At 31.5% G+C, this 25,858-nt stretch overlaps 1 protein-coding gene across 8 annotated transcripts in view; it reads right to left on the reverse strand.

Moving 5' to 3' along the window:
• The window catches only part of LOC110992402 (protein sprint), a 158,477-nt gene that overhangs the window by 84,814 nt on the left and 47,805 nt on the right, over positions 1 to 25,858 (reverse strand). For 4 of the 8 annotated variants that reach the window (XM_045628778.1, XM_045628779.1, XM_045628773.1 and 1 more), the window contains exon 1: positions 5,860 to 6,026. The exons of 1 other annotated variant lie outside the window; for it this stretch is intronic. Coding sequence is in view for 2 of the 7 variants with exons in the window: in XM_045628776.1 (XP_045484732.1) it covers positions 24,836 to 24,999 (164 nt within the window). In the remaining 5 variants the exon portion in view is untranslated. Of the gene's footprint in view, positions 1 to 5,859; positions 6,034 to 24,835; positions 25,145 to 25,858 lie in introns of those variants that run through there. 3 more of the 8 variants (XM_045628776.1, XM_045628775.1, XM_045628772.1) reach the window with 2 other exon arrangements.

Here is a 25,858-nt window from a genome sequence, read left to right on the forward strand (position 1 = left end):
TCGTTTACATTCGGTACATATCTGTAAGAAATAATGAGATATAGAATCACAAAGAACAACTGTCAACGTTTCTGTTTGCAAATATTCGATAAGATTATTTTAAAAAAAATGTTTTTTTTTATATATAACAGAGGGCAAACGGGCAGGAGGCTCACCCGATTCCTAAAGATACACCATAAATATACGTTAAAACGTTGTAAAACGTACGTGATGTTTTTATAAGCAACAATACAAATTGAATAACAAAATAGTGTTTTGACCAAAACTGACAAGTATATGCCCCAAAACCTTTTACTAGAGTATATTATTAGTATTCCGCTCACGATGTACGCAGGAAGGCTTTGCCACAATGTGTTCGCGACATCCGATTCTTGTCCAATATTTCTATTATTGCTACCTCTTATATAATGTTATCAAATTACATTTATCATGATAACTATCGGGATCAGAAATCGTGGTTGGATTTTATGCGAGGAAATACATATCCTCGTATTGTAAATATATAATAAGCTTTATAATTTCCGAATTAATTTAAATGAAGTCGCTTGTTAGTTTAATTTTGTCTATGCGGTTTCACAAGTGTTACATCGCTTGCAGAATTGGTAGAATACGTCCTATATTAAAGGATATCTATCCAGCACAAAGTCTGATTAGTGCTGCACCTTATTCGTAAGTTCATATATCGTTTTACACATGTGTTTATTTTTCGTACATATTAAATAATGGTTTGATTGTCTCCGTTTAAGCCTGTGTGATGTTTGAGAGAAAAAATAAAAATAAGAGTATTTCCGAGATAGGCGCGTTTAACCAAATAAACTAACTCTTCAACTTTACATTATTCCACAGATACCACTAGCTAGGTTTTGTTGGCTTTGTTGCACATGGCGTGTAGTCTGAAGATCCAGTCTTCGATTGCCGCGTTATAATTGTTTCTGGATAGAAGACTGATAAAAATGAAACAATTGAAAAGCGGGACCTCACAGTTCACACGCCATTTTCTATACTAATTATTACATAGCTAATACAACCGAGATAAAATGCTCGTTCATTCTTTTGCGTTTAATAACAAAACTAGTGTGTTCAATATAAATTAATATGACAGGATAAAGTCATGTATGTTAAGCCTGATGAATTGTCTCTAAGTAGTTAGTGAGTATAAGCCTATATCGTCATATTATATTTCAGACTAGCCACTCTCTCTCTTCAGTCTGTAGCTAATCGGACAATCTGTTTCCATCAGTTTTTCTGTTTTCTGTCTAGCGTCTCTCTTACAACACGGTGCAGTTTTGAAGACGACGAGTCCTTGCCACTTGATCTTTGGCTTTCTGTGTTACCAACCATAATCAGTTCTTGCCAGTTATCATCGCCTGCGCATTGTATGGCCAAAGCCTAACAACAAGGCCACAATGAAAGATACCTCAAATATATTTACCAAACTTAATTTTAAGTCAGAAGCTCTTCAAAACTTGAGATAAACAACACAATTTGTTGAAGGACGTAACTTCCGGAAAAGTGTTCGCCCATTAATCATTGAAAAGAAAATAACGAGCCATTCTTATCCTTTTGAGAGCATTTATTATTCTAAGCGAGTTTATTTTTTAAAAGCTTAACAGCTATTCTGACAGGCAATTAATTTATCGTTTTCATAAAGACGCTGTTATGATATAAAATCAGGGTTTAAATACGGAACAGAAACGGCCGTAGTCAAGTCGTTTTTTAAGCGTGGACACTTACTTAAGCTATAAAGTAATTTTGTTTTTTATAGAAAGGGGCAAACGGGCAGGAGGCTCACCTAAGGTTAAGTGATACCGCCGCCCATTGACACTCTCAATGCCAGAGGGCTCGCGAGTGCGTTGCCGGCCTTTTAAGAATTGGTACTCTCTTTAAGAAAAGAGCGTAAGAAATACTTCTTCTTGGTTCGGAAATACTTCAGTATTTTAAATAAGTTTACCATAGTTTCACTTCCGTCAATTGTCCTACGTTTCCCTTAATTGGTGGTTAAATAAAAAAGTTTCGTTGCTGAGTTACACCATCGTTTGTTCGTTCAAACATGGGATTGTTATTGTGAATATACTTCTTATAGAGGATTATGAGAAGGCAGGTTGGAGATGGTAAGCCGTGAATAAATTAACCGCTGACCAACACAGCAAAAGTGGATAGTGTGAGAAAGTCACTGGAGAATGAAAACGCAGAATTCTAAAAAACATATTAAGACGAAAGTAACTAGCAAAACATAATTATCAACGGAACTGAAATGAACGAGAACCTTATTAATCGTATTGTCTGAACATACCCCAAAACACAGTAAGCAAATGTTTTACGATTTCACTAATAGTTAATAATATATACTTTTATTTAAACTCGTTTACAGCGAAGAAATCTGCAGAGAGAACAAGCTAGACTGGATCTTATTAATATTGAAGACAGCGAGCAGGCAATTAAATCTTTCCAAGAATTTGGCCAGTCTTGGCACAAGACCGCTATGTGCAGTATATGGAGATGAAACAATGGGTGCCTTTAAACGTAACAGTGAATGCTCCATATAAGGATCTGAAGCAAAAAACAAGGAAAATTAATATAATTGCGAGGAAGAAAAACCTTTAACATTATTTTACGTAACATCTTTGCTACAATATATAAAAATACAATAGTCTTTAATCGATACTAAATCTTTAATTATTTTTATACATTGTTACAAAGTCGGGGGTCCAAGCAATCTAAGCCAAATTAGATATTTTAGGTTTAACGATCTCGTCCTACTTTGCAAAAAAGTGACAAAACATTATTTGAACGCCTATAGTATGTATATGATCTATACAATGAATATGGGCTTCTTTGTATTGTGTTGGCTCTGCTGATTGAGTATTTATTAAGACTAGTTAGTAATCTAATTCTTCGTCAAAATAATTTTTATTAATAGTTGACCAAGAAATAAATAGAGGACATGTGTTATTTCTGCAAAAACCCTTCTAACTCCGACTAAATCTTTTAGTCGAAATCAACTCCGGGGAAATAAATACAGAAAATATAACTTTTTCTACAGCTGTGTGTACTTTTTGACATTCAACACGTTTTGTCTTCAGTCACCGTGACCATGCGCGCTATAAAGCCCGCGAAACAATAAATTAGTTACAAGTTTATAAAAATACATAGCTTCAATCCGTGAAAAGAGTGTTTTATTATACCAAGACAACCAAGTGGAGCAGTTAGCTAAGTAATGATTGTATATTTGTAGGAGACATCGATTGGAAGTCATGGCATTTCGTAACAATCGGACACATTCCATCGCGCAGTGCAACGGCCCCATGATAGACTTGGTCCGTTTACTGATTATACAGATTCATACATACATTTTAGAATCCATAGACGTTTTTTGTGGCAACGCTTGGAAAACCAAAAACAAGTTGGTTTTAGATTGAATAAGCATGCGGTAACTTTGAATAAATTTATCACATTAAGTTCTCTTTTCTCGGATCCGTGTGAGCTTCCCGTTCATTTTTTTAAACCATTGCCATCCCTAGCTCTCGGATCCGAGTATTTGGCGCCCACTCGGATTCGAATTTACTTAATCATACATACTTATTTACTTAATCAATATTCGCCATAAGAAGTTTTGATTTCCAGCTATCATTTAGTATCCATTGTTTATGAATTCAATGTGTTAAAAAAGCCGTTACTCAATGCGTAAAATCGATATTACTTAACGTATTGAAAATTATGGTATTGAGATACGAATATTGGATAAAAAACTATTGTAAAAGTAATATGAAGTTAAGGCTTCTCAGAGAGACCAGACACATACCATTGGCCGTTCAATACCAGAATTCTAGCGTAAATCTTGAAGATTTAAGAATTTAGGTACTTTATTGCAATTCCCTTTGATTGCTGGAAGGAAATGTCTCATCGTCATTGACTGAAATGTTGCAAAATTGACACGTGCGTAAAGTAGGCCGCTTGCGCAATCCATAGTAGCAACATTTATCATAGATTGTTGCCCTCACAAGTTAATCTCTACGCCTCTCTAAAATAACGGTTCGTTTTGCGCCCGCTTTGTTTTTGCCATTTATTATGTCTGAAGATATAGGAACATTGTAATAGATGCGTAATATCTGATGAATATGAATGATAAGAATTCTGATAAAATATACTAAAACGTAACGAAATAGTCTAGTAATTGGACCAAGTTGGGACAAAGTTCGGGCTAGTTCTTTTGTAGATCATAAGCTAACTACTTCTGCCAAATCTGGCCAACACAATTGCCTGCTACTATAACGTCATAAAACAAAACAAAACCTTGTTTTCTTCATCGATTCTCTTCCATGTCTTCTACATGGCATTAGAAGTATTTTATGTAGGCAACCATTTAGAAGCGATCAGGCATTCTTTTAAATCATCAGTTTCATTGTTTTTATTATATGCGAACACTATTAATAAACAACGTGTGTATAAAATTTATCTCGATTTACCTCTTAATTAATTATGCATTTGCATGATTATGAAACATAATAAAACAAAGAATGTTGTTATCTTTTGATAAAACATTATCTGTTTAACGCAATGATAGAATCATAGATTATTATAAGAATATTAAAGTAATACATTAGAAGTTAGTCTTCAAAGTTTTACGAAAGATATCAATAAAAATAGCTTGATTAAAAATATTATAAGAATAATATAACTTTAATATGACTGTTATTGAATTTGAAGTTAAACGTTAAGAATTATTTATTGTTGCTTTTAGACAGCTGTAGGTCACTAGTACCGAACAGATAAGTTACATTGAGGGATTATAAAAAAAATATTACAAATCGCATTAGAAATGATATATTGCTAATTCGACATGCGTTGAAATCCTCGCAAATCATAAACAGGCAGGGGGAAGGCCTATGTCAACGACCTACACCCCAAACCCAACAATGGGACCAAAAAAGGGTCTAACAAAGATACAATTGGTACTCGTTGGTGAATAGTTGATAATAAAACTGTTTTTGTGGACGCGTGCGCAAGTCGTGCCCGATTTTCATAGTAGCGGATTTAGTACAATAATACAAAAAAAAAACAGAAAAAGTAATTGCGTTATGATTTTTGTATATCGATAACCAGTTTTGTGGGCCAATTTCTTTAGTAAATTAAACCATATTATATGTAAATAGAATACAATATTTTAGACAACCCCGTTAACATGTTTCTAATAGTAAATGTAAATAGACTTATATTTTTTTGTTAAATAATACCAGTGAAATAATTAAAATTAAAAATTCGAGTGACACAAAGAATTTATTATAATAATGGTTTAACGACTTTAGCATTTTGTATGTAAATTTTACAAAATCAAATTTGTTCAATTAAAACCGTCTTAATACGGTGAACAGGAGCTTGGGGACGATCAATTTCAAGGGTCCCCTCTCTTACACTCAAATATATTCTGATCATTATTTCATACACCCAGATATTGACAGATTGAGGTCTCGGGACAGCTAAGAATTAAGGTATGCGCAGTAATATTTACGAAGATATTAAATATAGTTATAATTAATAATAATTTTAGTAATCAAAGAATTGTTAATAGTAATAAGAAATATTATGGCTTTGTGTTTAAGATTAGATTATTATTCTAGTCGCATTATGTATAGTATTACTACACTCGACTATAGATTTAATGCATCGAAACTACTGATAAGTAATTCATATATAAAAACTCATAAATGCATTCAAAGGACTCGTTCTACAATCGTGCAACGCATAACCATTACTTAAATAATAAATATTCGATAAGACTTATCAATGATAAAACTGTGTTGATGATAATATTAAGGACATTCGTATATATCTAAGTTACATATAAAAAATAATACGTACTATAAACCGTTGCAAAATGTGAAACACAACTAAAACACTATAACATAACAAGCACAAAATAAATGCAATTACCAATAAAAGCACGATACACTTCACAATGCGACGACAAAATCAAAATTTCGTGTTGAAATTTGATATGTGTACAAACAACTAACACACGCGACGGCCGGGGCGCAACTGGCATAGACTGCCGACAAAAACAGTAGCTCGCTGTCTCGCTCGAATACGCATGTGCGTGGATTACAATAACCCTTAAATGTTGAAAAAATAATTATATAATTGCTATATTCGAAGGTTCCGATTGCAAAAGTGAAACAGGTTTTGCACCTGGCTTATGATAGTGTAATCTGGAGCGATCGCAAAAAGTTGGTCGAGTTTTTGTGGCGTATAAACAAAGCTGTCCTTTATCCTTGTCAATAACGTTGACTGTTCTAATATCTAATTCAAATCTTAACAGATTTAAATTAGAATTAGAACTATAAAGTTAGATAATAATGTGATGTGATTTTAATGTGTTTTAAATACAAAACCAACTAAACGTGTATATTAATTTCTTGACAGGGTTCGATAAATTTTTACCTCATTATCGTCGGATCGAGCACAATTTCGTATTAAAGAAAAGTGTTGAATCGTAATTAATTGCATGGCTTTTGATAATATATTTAAGGATAGTGTGTCATCTTGGAAATTGCAATAATATACATAATGTATGTACTTGCAAATACAAGTACAACATACATTGCATTCTATATGTAACCTACGGACCAAACCTGAAGAATAATTAAATTCAGACCATAAACGAGTATATAACTAATCTAATAAAGGGGTTAATCTATTTGTAATGAATAAAATAAAAAGCTTAGGATTTCAAACGAAAAAAAGGTTACCTTAAGAATTAAGTTAAGAATACATTTTGGTTACTAAGGTATATTAAATTATTTTATATGATAATTCAATGAATCTGGGTTTTTTATTAACCTTCGAATAACGAATACGTCGCCCTAGCATAATTCTCTATGAAACCGGATCTCAGGATAAACTTTTAATTAGTGCAGTTAAAATTATATAACCCACCTTATTACATGTTTAATCAATTACACTTTCACACTTTCACTGAATATCACATATTATGGGACTGGAAAGTGATTATTGTCAAAGTGTCAATTACAATACACAATGGGGGCGACGCTTTCAACGCAGAGAAACTATTTAACATGACAAGGGCATGTGATCTGCATAAATTATACTGAAAATCTAAAACTGCTTCGTAGACAAGTATACATACTTCATACACTTCTGAAGACTGCCATACAGTGAGAAAAAAATTACCTTAATTTAAGATACTCGTATTATATGACCAATATGTCTAAATATTATATTTAGGTATCAGAATTACGATCCAGCCAGGACATAAATAAATCCAATGACTCACTTAAACCCGTGTTTAATTAATCCTTAAAATTTACAAAAAGCGAAAAACGTTAATTGTGTTAGTAGATTATAATCGTATTAGTAGTGTTAGTAATTAAAACAGTTAATCATTTCATGTTTCCAATACTATCAGAGCCTTTCTAAAAGCGAGATCAATACTGATGATTTGATATGCAATTTCGATCTAATTATCTCAACATACGAAATCGGAAATTACAAATTTACAAAGAAAGCACTGATCTTTTTTATAATTAATTAAAAAATCAACGGACTTTAAAACCTTTTATTAATAATTTCCAACAAATTTCATAAAACTGTTATAATGCACTGTGTTACACAGTAAAATGTCTGCACAATTAGTATAATACATAGGCAAAAGTTTGGTAGACCTTCATTTATCATATCATTAATATTGAAAGAAATAACAAGAATGGTCCCATTCATAACTCGTTTTAGTAACACCATGTTAACTAAAGCGCCGGTAATTAATAAGATATCCAGCGCAATCACAATTTGAAAGGAATAGACGAATAAGCTACTTCAGTTAACTATGGTCAAGTATAAGACTATACATACATAGATACAACACATTTTACGTTAGTTAGAAGTCTTTCTGCAAAATAAAGTAGATTTTAACTTACTATGTTACAGTTTTAATAGCAATACACCTGTTTAATTATATACGTTTACCAACTCCAAACAATCAAAGCCGTGGGTTTAAATACAGAGTAAAATGGTAAATTAAAAATTGATTCCGTTTCTCGTAAACATAACAGACATTCGTAAAATGAATATTTTTGTAATACAAATTGCAGATAAATTATTATAGTTTCGCGTTTAAATTTGCATCGTTTATACTGCTATTATATTATATTTTACTGCTATTATATTTATTTTATGAAAAATTAATTAAAACTAAATCCTACACCTTTATTACCCTTAAACTAAATACCTAAACGCCAGACGATTTTCTTTAATTTTCGGTTCCAGTAGAATGTGAAAGCGACTCTGAACGACTTCGTCTGAGATGCGATCATGAAGGAAGTAGCTGATATGGATTAGTGGATCGCCCACTTCAAGAAATTCAAATTCAAATTCGCTTTTTCAATAATAAATTACATTGTTTTAGCAGATACTGGAGCCACTAAACTAAGTTTGGGGAGACCTCAATATCCGAATAATACTGGGTAATTGTAACTTAACAATCATTATCAAAATACTTCAAGCTTCCCTGTTACAGGTCTCTTACTAGGGAGGCCTAAATCTGAATCTTATTTTACATATTGCTAAACAAATAAAGAATTTTGAATTTCGAACAATACAAAGTAATAGAAAACCTAATACTAATTAATAAATTAAAGATTGATTTTTACTACTATATGATAAGGTGATTTAGATTGGATGGTACATAAAAAGGAGGATGGCATTTTTTCATATATTAAGAGAATGAATGCATCCTAAATATTATTATTACGAAATTACAAATAAATTTAGAAGTGATAACATCAAAGCACATACTAACCCAAAAGTAATTTTCATAGATTTTTATTTTTTTTAGTATATTTCAACAAACGGCTTTTGTGATCTCAAGAATTATATTTGCAATGAGATCATAGACATTTTAATAAAATCGAACATAACATTAAACCTTCACTGACACTTTCCACGTTCTTCCTTGTTCGATATCATGAGAGTCAACGCGCTTTTCACTTCCTCCTATTGAATAATTCTTACATTTCTTTTCCCAGGTATTAGTTACTTACACATTTCATAAAATTATCGGCTGTCAACATAGTGGCCACTTCCTTAGGTTACGCAAGTAAAATTTTGCTATTTTGGACTGTCTTGATTTCCCGAATCGAGCTTTGTTCTGTAGATATTACCGAAAAAATGACATAAGCGGACACATAGCTAATTTTATTTCTTATAGGCTAAATCCTTATTTTTGTGTTTGTGCGAAAATCAAACCCAAGACGGAGATAACAAAAAAAGACCTTTTGCATTGCCATATGAGCCATCGAGACAAGTAATTACATTGTTTTGAAATATTAAACAAGATACTTTAATTACTTTGAAAGTTCGCTCACGAATTGACATTGAGGCGTATGAGGCGACCGTGAACACTGGATGCGCACACACCAGGTGTGTAGAAATCTTTGATTATCAGTGTTTTAACTTGTGATTTAGTGCCAGATAATGCTTTAAGAAAAGGATTTTGCTATGTAAATGATTATAGTTCATTGGAATTGTGATGGTCGGTTGATTCGATTCAACATATTCAGCAATTGTTAAAATAATACTAGTAGATATGTTATTGTTTAACAATTAAAATGTTTCTTTATATAAATCTTTCGTTACCATTGTTAATTCTCTGTTAGTACATGTTATTACCACAGTGTTTTCATATATCCTGTGCAAGGCATACTGCCTTGTAAGTTCAGGCTCAGACCCTATCGAAATCATTAAAGCAATTTCATAACTTACCATAATATCAAACAGTAAAAATCATGGTTGTATTACCCCATTACGTCATAAAACGATAAATATGTTGTAAAACCATAAACGGAGGCAGCGAGCCATATCATAAATTTGACAAAATTGGCGCACTTTGTAACAACTATCGTTACCCACTTACCAGTTATGCAATAAAGAGGACACTTTATTTTTTAAGGAAAAGCCTTACCAATTTTCTGGGATCTGGTGAGGCTAAAATAAATACAAACGCTATAGCCGTATAGTAAATAAAAATATTTATGTTTTTTTTAAACGCAATCGTTATAGTGTCTAGATTAATCATAATGTAATTTAAAAAATGTGTTAAATCAGAAGGTGTATATAATAATTAAAAATAATACAATAAATAAAAATTTGTTGAATTATTTTATAACGAAAGAAAATTTTAATGTTTTAAAATTAATTGGATTGGCCAGTGCCAATTGTTTGTAAGCTAAAGCAATATTTTTAATAATAACCACATGTGGTGCTAGTCAAAATATTTTAGAACCAAGAACAATGGCTGTCAAACCGACCTTTTTAGCGGAAAATTTAAGAGTGGAAGACAATTATAAAGAATTTCCAACGATCTTAAGAATAATTAAGATTCAATAGCTTTCACTTCACAAATCAACCAATTAAAAAGTTTTAATCAATAAGGAGTCATTCTAAACTCTTAATGAGAAATAATTTAAAAGCGAAAAGATTTTAATTAATTATTTTGAGTTCCTGTACTTTTAGATTTAAAAAAATACTAGCGGATCCGACAGACGTTGTCCTGTCTACACGTCTTTAATTTCAAAATTTCAATTTTTAATAAGCCATTTTGATGAAAATTATTATTTAAATGTTATGACAATATCTAACGATCCAGCACATGGTTACACACGATATAACACAATGATAACAAAACTTTTTTTAAATTTCGGACAGACTAAAATTAAAATTCGAATATTATTTAAAATTTGACACTGCGATGGTAGCGCCGTCTGTCGGATCCAATGTAAAACATTCCAAAATCAACAACAACTAATAAATTGAAAATTAATTAAAAAAACATTGTCCAGCGGACAAAATTGTGAATCTAAACCATTCCCAGATCACCTTGAACACACACAAAAAATTTCGTCTAAATCGGTCCAGTCGTTTAGGAGGAGTTCAGTCACATACACACGCACACAAGAAATATATATATTAAGATATTATTTTAAACGCCTGATAAAACTTGTTAGGTAACGCATTTCGCAGGTAGTGCCAGCCCTTTAAAACACAGATTTCAACAACTTGGTAACTTAATATACATTTAAACATTATAAAAAAATCGCTTCTAAATATAGATAGAACTGACAGTTCTATAATCATGGGCGCAGGGACCAGAAGAACTGTCATTAAACTCTCCATCACTCTTTTAAATCGCCGACTTTATAAAATATCTTATATTAAAACAGTTAATTATTGTAAAACAACCATGAATAAATAAATAGGACAATTAAACGATTAACATCTATCAAAAAATCACGAACATTCACTTACCTTTACTTGCACTTAATACTTATCTTAAAAGAAGTCTCACTCTAGGTGGACCCTATGAAGAACACCAATTATGCGCCGTCGCTTCGTAAAATCAGACTATGACGGTAAGACACGATAAAAGCATCGATAATGCAGAAGTATATTGTTCTATACGCTAAAGAATTTGTTATGCTTCTGTCTCTCACCTGTACTTAGAAGGTGAAGTAGTGCTTAATTTTATTACCACGAAAGCGCCCTTACAATATTCTCTTATTCAATAGAACGTCCTAAATGGATCCTTTGTTACCTGAGTGAATTCATTAAACCGACAATTATTTTTAAGGAACTATGGAACGTAATTACTAGATGGTAAGAACTAAAATCGGGTACACGTTTTTATTTAAGCTATCATTGCACTAATAAGAACAATTTAAAACGAATGTCTCACTTAAACGTAAGTAGAGCTTCCTTTTAAGATGTGATTACAATAAAAACTACTTTAACCAATCGCATTTAGACTTATTTAATTTAAACATAAAATAGGAGATGTTATTTTCAACTTATAATTCGATAGATTTACGCAATTATACCTGGAAGCCACATATGTATACATACATATCTATGTTAGTTTTTCTTAAAGGGGTTATTTATAAATTTACTAGATAAAACTTTGTTAGCTGTTATATTGTTATGATACTTTGAAACCTTGCTTAACTAAGTATTAGTTATATAAATAAGACAAATAAGAAGTAAATTCACTATTATCACAAAAAAATTAATGACATATATGGTGGAAAGAGTCTTTATTTAAAATGGACAAATATTTGTAATTTCGCCTATTCCTAATTGCTTTTCTCTCGGTATTCGGACCCGTAAAACTCCTGTTTGTGTGAACAAAATGAAATACAATACCTCTGATGAATTGGTTTAGCGCGATGACAGTGTAAATCTTTACATACCTGAAACAAAAAATATATTTGTAAATAGAAATGTTTCTCATAGAAATGTTCCTATTCAATATGCTTACACGCCAGCGATCCAAGTAAATCGCCTGGATTTTTATTCAGAGCAATAGCGCATATGTTTAATGGATAAACGCTGCTAGGCGCACCGTAACCTGGGCCGAGTGAGGCATATAAAAGGTGCATTGGCCTAGTCTAGAAATACGTTTCATACAAATTATTTCTATAATTTGTAAATAAATAACATATTTTAGTACGTTTTATTGTACAAAAGAATAAGTAATATAGACAAGCTCTTTGGAGAAAGCTAAATCTATAGGTAGATAATTTTTTATATTATATACGTGTGGTGTGATATAGCAGCGAAACACTCAAATATTAAAATATTATAAATAGATTTCTATGAAAAATTCGTTTTTTTATTTACTGTCTGACATAACTATAAGGTAAGTATCAAAGATTGATTCAATACTTTATTCGAAGAGTTCCATTATACACATTCGAACCTGTACATTGCTCAAACAAAACTATGTTATATAGTCATGATACAACGTCTTTTTAACTTTTTAATACAAAAAGACCTTACTTTACATCCCATATTAATTGCCAAAGCTATGACAAACTTTCCAGACTACGTTTAAAAATGTAGGCGTAGAAAAATTCTTAAAAGCTATTAAATTCTTAAGTCGTGCTTAATTAAAGCTGTCGGCTGGAGGCTGGTCACATTGTCAAGGGGACGATAGTTGGTAGACGGAAAAAATAATGAACGTCGGGGAATGAAAATCCTTATCATTTCCTTCGGTGGCGTGTTCTGATTTTTAAGAATTATATGTTGTAGTTGTATTGTTACCTTAAGTTTTTTTTATTTCATTAGATGCTGATATGGTTTTGTTTTACTATTTGTGTCGTGTACAGTCACTGGCAGAATAGGGTGGCATACATTTGCATCTCTTTCATTGACTATTTTTATAGACTTATTAAGACATGCCGCGCTGTTTGCTCACGATGTTTACCTGCACAGTTAAAAAAATCCTTCATGGGTTGCCTGAATCGACCTTGTAAGCGATAAGACGTCCTTAGACTACTAATTACTTTATTTATGATTACTTGATTACTGATTTTAAGTTCATAGTTATTTGAACAGTCAGATTTTAACATTTGCGTGCTTCCCAACTATTTTGTTGAATTCTTTTAAATACCTGTATAAAATAGGTAATGAAACGCAACAAATAAATTACAGCGTTTGATTAATTAATTATAACGAAAGTCATTTCTGGTTAAGTAATTAATCGACGCATAGTAAAACGGAATTTCCGCTTTTAAAACTTGCATTGATTGTCATGGTATATGAATTTTAAATTATGCTACTTTACTGATTTTATGAATCTTTAAAAGTAGACTTTATTTTCACGAAGCGAATATAAGAGTTGTGTTCATTAGAATAACAAATAGATCCTTTATTTTATTGCACAACTTTTTATATACAGATTTAATTTCTTTTGAACGAAACAAGTTTCCATTTTCACCCAAAAAGATAAATTAGAAATACGCAATTGATGGTGAAATTAAAATATATTCTGAGCGACGATAATATTTTTTTGTATTATGGAAACATATTCCACAATGATATACCAAGAGAGTCAATGTCAATCTCAATCTGGTGATCACTATTTGTTTGAGTTGGGTCGTAGACGACTAATTGAAACAAATATTTGCGACCCTCTCATGGCTTCGCGTCTTTGGCGATCCTATCTGTTTCTTGAAGAGACTTTTTTCATTTAGAAGCCTTATATTACGTCTAGACTTCAACTTTGATATTAAATGAAGTAATAATAATGTTAGGGATTTATTTTTACTATTTACACAATTGTGCGGTCAATATTTAAACTGCTTTTCATCAACTGTGGTCAGTCGCGATTAAGTGCGTAAACCAAAGACAATATAGAGTATATTTACATAATTATTTGTTTCATAAGATTATATATTAGAATTGAATGCTAATCGGCAAAACCTAATTATGACATAGTTTCAAAGGGCTATTTAGATATGTTCGTAATAGTGTGGAGTTCTTAATAAATAAAAAAAATCATTATTTTAATAATTTACACTTATAATATTATGAATTAGTTCATATTAAGATAAGAATCCAATTCAATGTTTAAAATTTTATTAAAAAAATACTAACAAAACAACTTGTATACGAGACTACTTTATATTTCTTGTATGGGGTCCCAAACAGTATTTCTTTAAGCGAAAATTTCTAGTATCTCAAAAAAGGTACTATTATACAGTTTGGTAAACGTTCAACAAGGCTATTCATTACCAATCAAGTAAAGTGGCATTTAGACAAATCACGACCCAATTCCTCAACAAAATTGTTTTTAATTGAACCCAATCACTACTCATCAACACGAATTGACAATTGCTTTTAGATTCATCAAACAAATTCGTTCAAACTCTATTTAGTTGGCTTCGTTTTGGAATTAAAAAGGCTGATATTGAGTGATCGGTACTAACTAGAATCAGGATTGCGACAGAAGTAAGTTTGTTCTATCTAAAACAACAAATATGATTTTTTTTTAATGTTTCTCGTTAAAATTGGCTGTCTTGTAAGTAAGATACGTACGATTAATAAAACGGAATAGTTTTAGCCGATTCAAAATGATGGACAAACATTTATTAGTAACGAAACACACAAAATAATAATCAAAAACAAAACAAAAATACTAAAATTTATGGAAAGAAAAAAAATATTTTGTATTTTAATTTGTACCTATATCAAATTAAATTTGTATTTGACCAGGTGATGAAAATATGTGAAAAGTAAGACAGTGATCGAAGAGCAATTACGATTCTACAGAAATATTAAGGATAATCATCTGTTTTATTATATAGTGATATTATATATAGTATACTTGTTCATTGAATAATTATAACGACAACTTACAGTTTAAATCGTTATTTGAAACGCGTCGAACGATCGCTTCTCTTAAATGCAAATATGCAAAACAGTTCGTAAATACTTCAGCGAAATACGAAGAAGTTGGCCATCAAAGTGAAATAACTTATACAAAATACTTTTGCTTTTTGATGATTTTACTATATTCTGCAGTATCTTTTGAAAATCAAATGTTAGAATTATAATATCTTTGCAGCTAAGCTGGCTGGCTTGGTACACTGACTTTGCTTCCTTGATAATTCTTTCTGGTAAAATTGCAATTTATTCTTAGTCTGGTTTATGATCCAATCGAATACCGCAGTAAAAATATTGTCATAACCATATGTCGGACACCAAAGAAAGTAACTGAGTGGAGCAATGTGGTCGTTCGCAAACCTGCACTTTAAATACTATAAAAGCCTAAAGCGATTCTTAGAATCGTACGCGCGTAAAGATTTTATTTCGTTTTTAGTTGTAGGTACATCCCCCACAACTGTTCACTCACATCTTGTGCTGCTTACTTCAATGCAACAATTCATTATAATAGGATTCATTTATATGACAACAAATTGCAATATTTCAGATAAGAGTGAATTGGTCCCGATTGTTTGATAAATACAGTTTCTACTCTTAAAGTCATATACCTGAACCTAGGTAGTGCATCAGGAAATGTTCATTACGACGTCAAGTGGCTGCTAATGAAGCCGAGTGTTTCAGCTTACGTATTCACAACAAATCTTTTATACGTTTTCTAAGGTAAAATGGCATTCAGATTAAATAAGTATTTTATGTCTCATTCTAGACAATATGTTAATTTCATTAAGTTAGGTATTCATTATATAACATAATCTTACGCTATTAAATTATACTCAACTAAGCCTGATAAATCAGATATTGAATAAATTCGAGCAACCTAAATAAAACAAATATTTTATTTATGTGTTTAATATTAATAATCAATAAAATAACAAAATGTATGAAAACGTATTACGTAACACGTTATTTTGGATATGTTTTGTGAATGTTTGTTTTTAATAATACTATTCACTAGGGGCTACCAAAGTCGCATGTATAGCTATAACATATATATTTGGTACCATAACAGTATATTTATCGTAATCATGAGGTGTAACTTCCATGTGAACTCTTTCGTACCCTTTGTCTGCGAATTCCGAGAAAAGACAAGGGTATGATTTACCAGATGCGTATGATTCATTTTTTGGAAAAAAACAAGTTGGCTTTATTTTTCAATGTACACTAAAAAAACAATTATTATAAATCACTTTACATTTCAAGTATACATATTCACGCGTGTATTAAAAAGCATATTCTATTTAGTTTTTTTAAAAGTACGCAAGTTAGTAATTCACTTTATTAATCATAATAAAAAACTAATATAACTAATAAATATTAGCATAGCCCTCAGCTACGTCACAAAGTGCCTGTTAAGCTGAAATTCCCTTGTAACTGAAGTTTTGTCACACCCTGGAGCAAAACTATTCACAACAATCCAATTATTTAGTCAATTATCTTTGGGGCGACCTTCTCAGGTACTTCAAGTGTCCCTAAACACTAGCCCTTAGACACTATTCATTAAAGTAATGCAGACGGTCTATTATTAATTTTCAGTATTAGAAATACAGATAAAATTACTTATATTAACAAATTAAAATTTTTCCTACAGAAATTCTTTGTTTATTGCATAATGCGCGGGTTTTACTCACAGCAGCCATTAGGAGTTCTAAATTTTATGTGTCAGGCACATACTGTTCCATTCCAATGAAGTGTCTGCTATTTATAATAATTAGAAAACTAGATTGTCTGACTTTCGGAACTATGGTCATGATTTAAGATTCTCTAAGTCTTTTTTTATTTATTAAGATAGACAGTAAGATTAAAACGACAATTGTGAATCACATGTGAACCTTTAACACAAAAAAAATCTAATATAACTAACCTAACCTAACCTAACCTTAAAATGTAATAACTAAAATATATTATTAAAAGGAGTCCCTTTAGGCAAGGTTCCGAAGATAGCTTCAGGTCAGCTTTCCTACGTTGAATAGCTAGACTTATTCTTTGTCCGAGGTAGCTGCCAGCTCTTCGGTCTCCAGTGATGTCGACTAATCTTTTTGAAAAAGCTAAAGCCTGCAAATACAGGGGTCTAGGCTCCGAATATGATTTTGTACCATTCGGTGTCGAGACCCTTGGTCCGTGGGGTTCTAGCGCTATAAGGCTTTTTAGGGAAATATCAAAAAGGTTAGTAAACAAAATTACTATATAACAATTATGTAAAGAAATTATCCGTACCTATCCAAGGTACGTGAATATACGTGCTTCAGTTTAAATTAATAAAGTCAGTACCTACTCTAGGTAATAATCTCCCTCAATGAAATGCTTTCAACTAAGTATTCATAACATGACGACTGCATAATAAGCATTAGTCGAATGTAAATTTATAGCGCAGTGAGTCTATTAATTTGTCTTTCTAACTGTCTGGGAGTGAATAAGTATAAGCTCGTATCTGTAAATATTACTGTGCACTAATCATTTTGTTAAAATTGCAACCTTGCAAACGAGATCATAAAGGAAGTGTCGCTAATTTACTTTTTAAGTGCTACAAGAGTAATTGCTCATAAAACATTGTTTATCAGTAAGTACTACTTACTAAGTAAATACTATTTTTCAAATAAGCACACATCCATGGCCACTTGGGTTTCGAATGCCAGCGGATAAGCTGCCGGCGCTAAAAAGTATACTTTATGGGTTGATTCACAAAAGAAGTTTTTTACGAAAGAAATATATTGTCCAAAAAAACTTTATAATTTGTATTTAATAGGTTATGATGAACTGTAAATAATATAACATAAAGTTATTTCTATCTCAATTGTGATTGCAAGAAATATTTAAGATTTCAGTTCCACGAAATGTTTCAATTATTTCATGTAAATATATATTCTATGTCGCTTACTTATAATATATAATATAAAGGTATCCTTTGAGTACCGTGTTGTTTGTGTAATTTGTATGTAGTTGAAGTTTTCACCTTGATTACTTCAGCTAGACTTGACGCCAGTCTATTGATTAGCATTTGTTACCTAATCACGAGTATAATTTAATGATCGATGCGTGGGAGTCCTTTGCATCACACTGCAATAGGTTACCTAGGTTTATAAAGCTAGGACCTATAATACAGTATTCAGATATAGTATCAGTAAAACAGATACATTTAACATAATTATTTAAAAATCAGAGATTGATTTTCGTAATACACTTTTTTTATTGTACTAAACCTGCGACATTCGATATCGACATAACCCCATAATATTAAAAAGGCATATTCATAAATGTTTATAGCAGTACCCACAATAATTCATGAATATCTTCTACCTACATACCTTCTACCACCCACAACGCATAGTTAATTTGTAATATAAATTCTGTGGTATACATACGTATAAATGACTACATGTTTACTACAAAGCTAAATATTTGGAATTTCATACTGCAAAGGTATTTGCTATGAAAGCAGACTGCAGTACTTAATGTTGAATTAATTGCAAGCTTTTATAAATGGTAACTAACAACTTTGTTTATGTGCCCGTGTTCTCTACGAAGTTACGATAAGCCACCTCCGCACTGGTATTATTTAACGACCATCACATAATATCAACTCCGACATTTTTGTATGCAGTTTTGATGTATTTTTTTAATATCCGAAATAGACCACTCGAGTCTCGTTTACATTATAATTTTGTGTATCATATAAGACCTAGTGTTGCCTAAAATAAACTAGGTAAAAATTGACACACTTAAATGCACGATATATTGTTATAACACAATAAAATTATTTATCACTAAGGAATTTAATGAATAAATAGCATATTAATAAAACGTCAATCTACTGCTTAAATTTTAATTTACCGCCACAGGTAACAAACTTTTAAAAAAATTGTTTTTTTTTTTCATTTTTAATTATTATTATTATTATTACTATGTATTATGAATATTGTAAATACTCCATGTTTGTTTGTAACGATTGACTCGTTACATTTGACTTATAGTATAACTTAACGATTGTATTTTGCTCATACAAATTTATCGAGATTATAAAATTCTAAATGCACACTAAATATTTTACATATTAAATACGTTCGCCAAACATTTTGTAAATAGAATGGCTCATAAAGCGTTCAGAATATTTGCGATCCGAATTGAAGACTGGTCGCGTTATATCTTTATTAGCTTTCCACGCCGAGTTCAATATAGGCAAATTGCTTAGCAATAAAATATACTTTTATGGATATCGCTTTCCATATATGTATAGATATATTCATATATGTGTTGACTTGAAGTAAAATATCATACAGTTTTCAAAATTACTAAATACTTCTGATCGTTTTTCATAACAAACTAGATTTCATGTTTACTTCGGTACTAATTAGACTTTTTCTTTAAAGAAAATATTTAAGCTGCGGTGAAAAGAGAACAGATTTACACACAGAAGTGCTTTATTGTCTTTTCATAGATCAGGATCTGTCACTTACTTTAACAAATGAACATTATTTTGTTTAAGTTCATAACAACAAAATAGGCATAATATGAAACTAAATATTAATTTTTGCCTACTTAATTTGAAATGAATTATAATGACAATTATTCATGGGTGCCACTAAGTATTTATTGTGTCAAAGAGATGATTATCTCGTACACCTTGTTGCTGGATATATATGCTGGGTCTAGAAACTAACTAATCATATGTAATTGACATGAAACAACCTTATCTTTAAATCAGTTTTATTGAATTGTAATATAATAATACTGCATTGGCTATGAGGGATGTTGAGAAAAATTTAATTATAACAGGGTTTTTATTGACAATTTTTTACTTTTATAATATAAACCATTCAATCCAATGCAGCTTACACATTTGTCTACTGCGTAACGACTTTTTTTTTTACAAAAAGTTAAAAAATGCAAAGTCCTTATTCCAGGGTAAATGTCCTTCTCCGGGCAAGTTCACATCCCTTCTTTTGGCGTGTACTTTTGCGTCTGTTCTTTATGCAAAAGGATTCGGGCCTTATAAGTTGGTGTATTGTGCATATTAAAAATCTATGGTAGTCAGGATTCGAACGCTGGACTTCAAGATTCTGAGCCACTATTGTAATTTAGATCTAGCCAATAGGCATACGTTACTACAGTATATCTATTAATATTTGAGCCATCCAGATCAATGACCCAAAAGCAAAATTTAAATTTTAAAAAATACGGATACTTTTAAAAACATACGCAACTTATAATTTATCAAAAAGTTAATTATTTAAAGTTGTGCACAAAGTAACATTAATTTATTTGACATTTCGCGTTATTACACAACCCAATTTATGTAAGATTGCGAACTTTGAAATACAAGACTATAATCTCTTTGCTGATACGATCTTTTGAAAGCTCGTTTATCTGAGCTTAATACAATATTTTATAGTATTGTAATTATAACGGTACAAAAATGTAATGTCGAAATTGAATTTAACTGTTGTTTTAAAGTACATTATGCGATTATTTAAGTAATACAAAAGTGCTAAAATAAGTGTTGAATTATCATATTGTTTTGTATGATAAAAATAAATAATAAATAAGTGTCGCTACAACCTCTTTAGTTCTTGCCCTCAGATTTTTAATTATTTCATGATCATTTTTAAATCTAATAGGCAAGTAGGTGATCAGCCTCCAGTGGCTGACACACGTCGTCGACTTTTTTGGTCTGAGACATGTCGGTTTCCTCACGATTTTTCCTTCACCGTTCGAGCAAATGTTAAATGCGCACATAGAAAGAAAGTTCATTGGTGCACAGCCGGAAATCGAACCTACGACCTCAGGGATGAGAACGCTGAAGCCACTAGGCTAATACTGCTCATTGCACACTGCACAGTATGCTTCCCGCGTTAACCACTCACCTATGAAAAAAATGATAAAATAATGTATACCATTAGGTATTTAGCTAAGTCCGAATCTCGATTAGTTAATTAAACAAAAAGAAACTGACTTACTTATTTCAATTGTTCTCTTTTCAAAATTTCAAAGTTTTACACGTTCAAAAGAAAAATAATTTTCTCGCAAAAAGTGTCTACTAACATTTATTGGTGTTAACCGTTTTAAATACTTTACAGCAGCTTAGTAATAGAATATTATAAAATATAATTACCGATATCTATTTCGATCTGCTTATTTTTAAGGTAACTTTCGTTGTATAAAAGCAGGTTCGGAATTTTAAATTTTGTTTACTTGATGAGAAGTGGCGACCCTCAGGAATTACGGATTGTTACACTACCTAATTGACTCGTTGCAGACAGCTTTTTATATTGCTTAAAATAAAAAGCATTAGTACATGCGAAAACAATGTATTATTGAATGTAGAACATTCTACTAAACTAGAACAACATTTTATGACGTCTATATCATCGCCAATTCACATTTCGGGCCTCACATACTTTATAGATAGATAGATTTGCCTACAAAACATATTTTAAATGTGCCGCTATGATTCGTGCTATGTTAAATAAAGTATTGCATTAAACATTCTATTTTTAAAATGCGCATCATTTCTGGCTGATTCTATCTTTATTTAGATACTTAAAAATTATTATATTTAACAGTAACTTAAAAGACAAATTCGTATTATTTTAGTTGTAATATTAATCATTATTGCCATATATGTCGTTTCCTATAGAACTTTGTACCTACTTAGCTGTACTAGAAGTTATGTGATCTAGTCAAGTTATAGATAACCAAAGAAAAATAAAAAGCTAAGCAATAAGGCATATCGAAGTGAACTTGACAAACGAATGTAAACGATCACGGATGTTACTCATTTATCTCCCGTCCGTATATCTCTGTATTCCTTTTCTGGAAGATAAATCTAATATAGACCAGATAGTAAGCGTCAATTTATAAATATCTTTATTATTAAATTCGATACATTTATCGACTGTTTTTGTAAGATATATAGGTAGGTAAGGAAGACAAAGAGGTTTTAATTGATAATTGATAATATATATAGAGAGCAAGACATTACTTATATATATATTTTTTTAAAACCTCGTCATTAGCGTATCCAGATTTATAACCACTAAGGAATGTTGAATAAGGACAGTGATTCCGAAAGCTTACTACCAATTGAAAGCGTAGGATGTGAGAAAGTCATACTCCATAGATTTTGCAAATATTTTAAAACGAAATAGTGGTCAGGATAGACACTCAAAATGTTCAATATTGAAGCGAACATATTTCCTTAGTCTTACCATAGTTGTAAGGCACCTACTAACGTTAAATACAATGTTAGAAGATTGTATCAGCGTAATTCAATAAAATAAATTGGTTGAGTTTCAAAATGCGGCCAGCCGGCTCAATGCAATTGAGGCTAATAAAAATGCAATTCTCGTAATACGTCTCGAGTATTTACTAGCCTTTAATACTGGTGCATCCAATCCTATTTGTGATCGTTGTCTTGATCGCGGAAGAGACGGCACTTGGACGCTTCGTCACGACTGCGGGTTTTAAATTAGTACTTACCAAAGAGGCTTAGCAAGTTAATTCTCTTGTTTAATGCGACTTTTGAGTTATTACAAGTTCATGACAAGCTGTCTATACTATTTTATTTAAGTTTGATAAAAGATTTTATATAAATATAAAGCAAGAACAACCAGTTAATTGAAACTATACTTTTAAGTAGATAAATCACAAAATAACAAATCAATAGATATTACAATTATTATTAGTTTAATTTGGTCCATTTATGTCTGGGACACTAGACAAATGTTATATTGTACCTACAGCAGTTACAACAGAATGTAATAACCGTTTTATATGATAATTTCTTAACAAATAAATACCAATACCTGTCAAATACTTGCACCCGTTCGATTTTGTACTAGATTTATGTTGCTATCATGTTCTACCAAATTATGAATTTATTACCACGACCGTGTTGGATTAAATTAATATAGATTAAGAAACATTATTATTTAAAGAATTTTTTTTTACCGGATTAAAGCTATGTATTATTGTAAACGTATAATTATTTTACATAATTTTAAGTGCTTTACAGCGTGCATGGTCACGGTGACTGAAGGCTAAAAAAAATAAAATAAAATAAATTGGTGTTGAATGTCAAAAAAGTATCACATCTGTAGAAAAATTCTTTAAATGTATAAAAGCTATGTTAATAAAAGGCAATACTATGTGCAACATTATAATCGCAATCTACTAATAGAATTTATATATGTTGTAAAAAAGTATTAACGTAAAGATTTTTTAATGTAAATCTTTATAACTTAAAATTCTATAATTAACTCTAATATATATATAGGTGTTGCATAAACCTTCTTGGAGATAATTTTAATACTGGGTCAAAGAACAGTAAACACTGTATTTACTTATTTTGTTGTGATTTCAGTTGGTTTTTAAATATAAAAAAAACCTTTGAGTGAGAGATGGTGTGAATTAAAGTAAAGAGAAACTCACTATCGTTTTGGAATATATGCTCCCGTTTAAGGTACTAAAAATATATACAACTGTTTTCCAGATAAGTTCCGTGTAAAGCAGCAAACAAAACCTAGTTATATAAATGGCTGGAAGTTCATACCAATATCAAGTTCAGTAAACAGGTATAATTTAATAACCATAAATAAATACTTATTGCATATAACCATGTTTTCTATTTATGAATATTTATAAAGGAATCGCGTTATTAGCATATATGTAATAGGAAATTACAGTTATAATTATAACTATAATTGTATAATTGAAGGTAATTCAAGGTCAAAAACATTTTTATTGCGTATATAGAAAGACATGAAAAATGAAAAATATAACTAAAAACTATGATTTGCCGACATTTGTTGGAGCATAAAAGGTTCCTGCTTCCACAAATATTATAATGGAGCAAAATATTTCTACTAATATGAAACTTAAAATCAGATAAACAATAGCAATTATAGTCAGTTTAAGAAGGCGTGAATAGGTATTTTAGGTTTTTAAATTGATTAATAACCTGCTAGGATCGCCATGAATTATATTATAAATTGAGGTAACAATAAGTAAACACTTCATTTAATTAACATATATAGACCACATACGTCAAATGATCTATTCAAACTACTATGCATCTTTTAAATAATAATAATTAGATAGTATTCAATATCATAGTAATAATAAATAACAATATTTTATTTTCTTCCTAGTTGTTGAGTCACGTATTTAATTCTATCGCTAATTTATTTATTTATGTACATTAAATAAAATCAGTGGCGCCACAACTTCGTTAGGTCTGGGCATCAGATTTCGGTATCTGTTTCATGATCATTTGTCGATCTAATAGGCAAGCAGGTGATCAGCCTCATGTGCCTGACACACGCCGTCTAGTTTTTAGGTGTGAGGCAAGCCGGTCCACTCACGATGTTTTCCTTCAACGTTTGAACGAATGATAAATGTACACTTAGGAAGAAAGTCCATTGGCACAGCCGGCGACCGAACCTAAGGCCTGAGGGATGACAGTCGCACGATAAAGCCACGAGGGTAATACAATTCATAGCGTAGGATGTAGTCTCCTTATAGTGTATATTATTGTAGAATTTTAACTTACCTATAAGCATATGTCCTCCTTCTATAGGGTTTTCGGCGGGCGCTATCCAAAGACGACCAGTCACCATCGGATCTCGATGGGGTGGTGTTTCGCGCCTCCGACATTTTGGCACTCTCCAAAAGAATCGCTGTGTACTTCGTTATTAACATTTGCACTTCACTCATTGTAACACTTGTCTTCACTGTTCACAAACGGTTAGAGTTCCTTTTTTAAAAATGCAGCAATAATTTTAAGCTTTGAACTATCCGTAATCACTATTCCATTTTCGAATTTATGGTAATACTTGTGCGTACCAATTTAATTATTTATCTATTTAATCGTTAATTTATTTTTAGTATGGTCATTTTAAAGGAAACGTTTGTTCGTGGGTTAGTATGATAATGATATGTTGCAACTTAGCAACATTCACTGCTATGCGGATGACAGCACTGGGGACACTCTTTACACTGGCCGGGCAAGTATTTCTCGGGCAGATGTCGATGAGTACCGGAACAAACTTGTGTCTGAAGTAGAAACCCTACTACGTGGAGTCTCTGACTGGGGCAGACTAAACCTAGTCCAATTTAACCCCAAAAAGACACAAGTTTGCGCGTTTTCCGCTAAAAAAACACCCTTTGTCGCTACTCCTCTTTTCGAAAACACTCTCCTTAAAGCCACAGCCAGCATTGGAATACTTGGCGTTGACATATCGAACGACGTTCAGTTTCGCGGTCACTTGGAGGGAAAGGCAAAATTAGCCTCCAAAAAGCTCGGTGTGCTCAGCAGGGCGAGACGGTACTTCACTCCGGGCCACCGCTTGCAACTATATAAAGCGCAAATTCGGCCCCACATGGAGTACTGTTCCCACCTTTGGGCGGGTGCTCCCCAGTACCAGCTTCTTCCACTTGACCGTATTCAACGAAGAGCGGTTCGAATCGTTGACGACCAAAATCTCTCCAAGCGGCTTGATCCTTTGGCGTTGCGTAGAGATGTGGGGTCTCTCTGCATCTTCTACCGCATTTACCATGGAGAGTGTTCAGAGGA

The sequence above is a fragment of the Pieris rapae genome, chromosome 6 (assembly GCF_905147795.1).
Source record: "Pieris rapae chromosome 6, ilPieRapa1.1, whole genome shotgun sequence".
In the NCBI taxonomy this organism is placed as follows: Eukaryota; Metazoa; Arthropoda; class Insecta; order Lepidoptera; family Pieridae; genus Pieris; species Pieris rapae.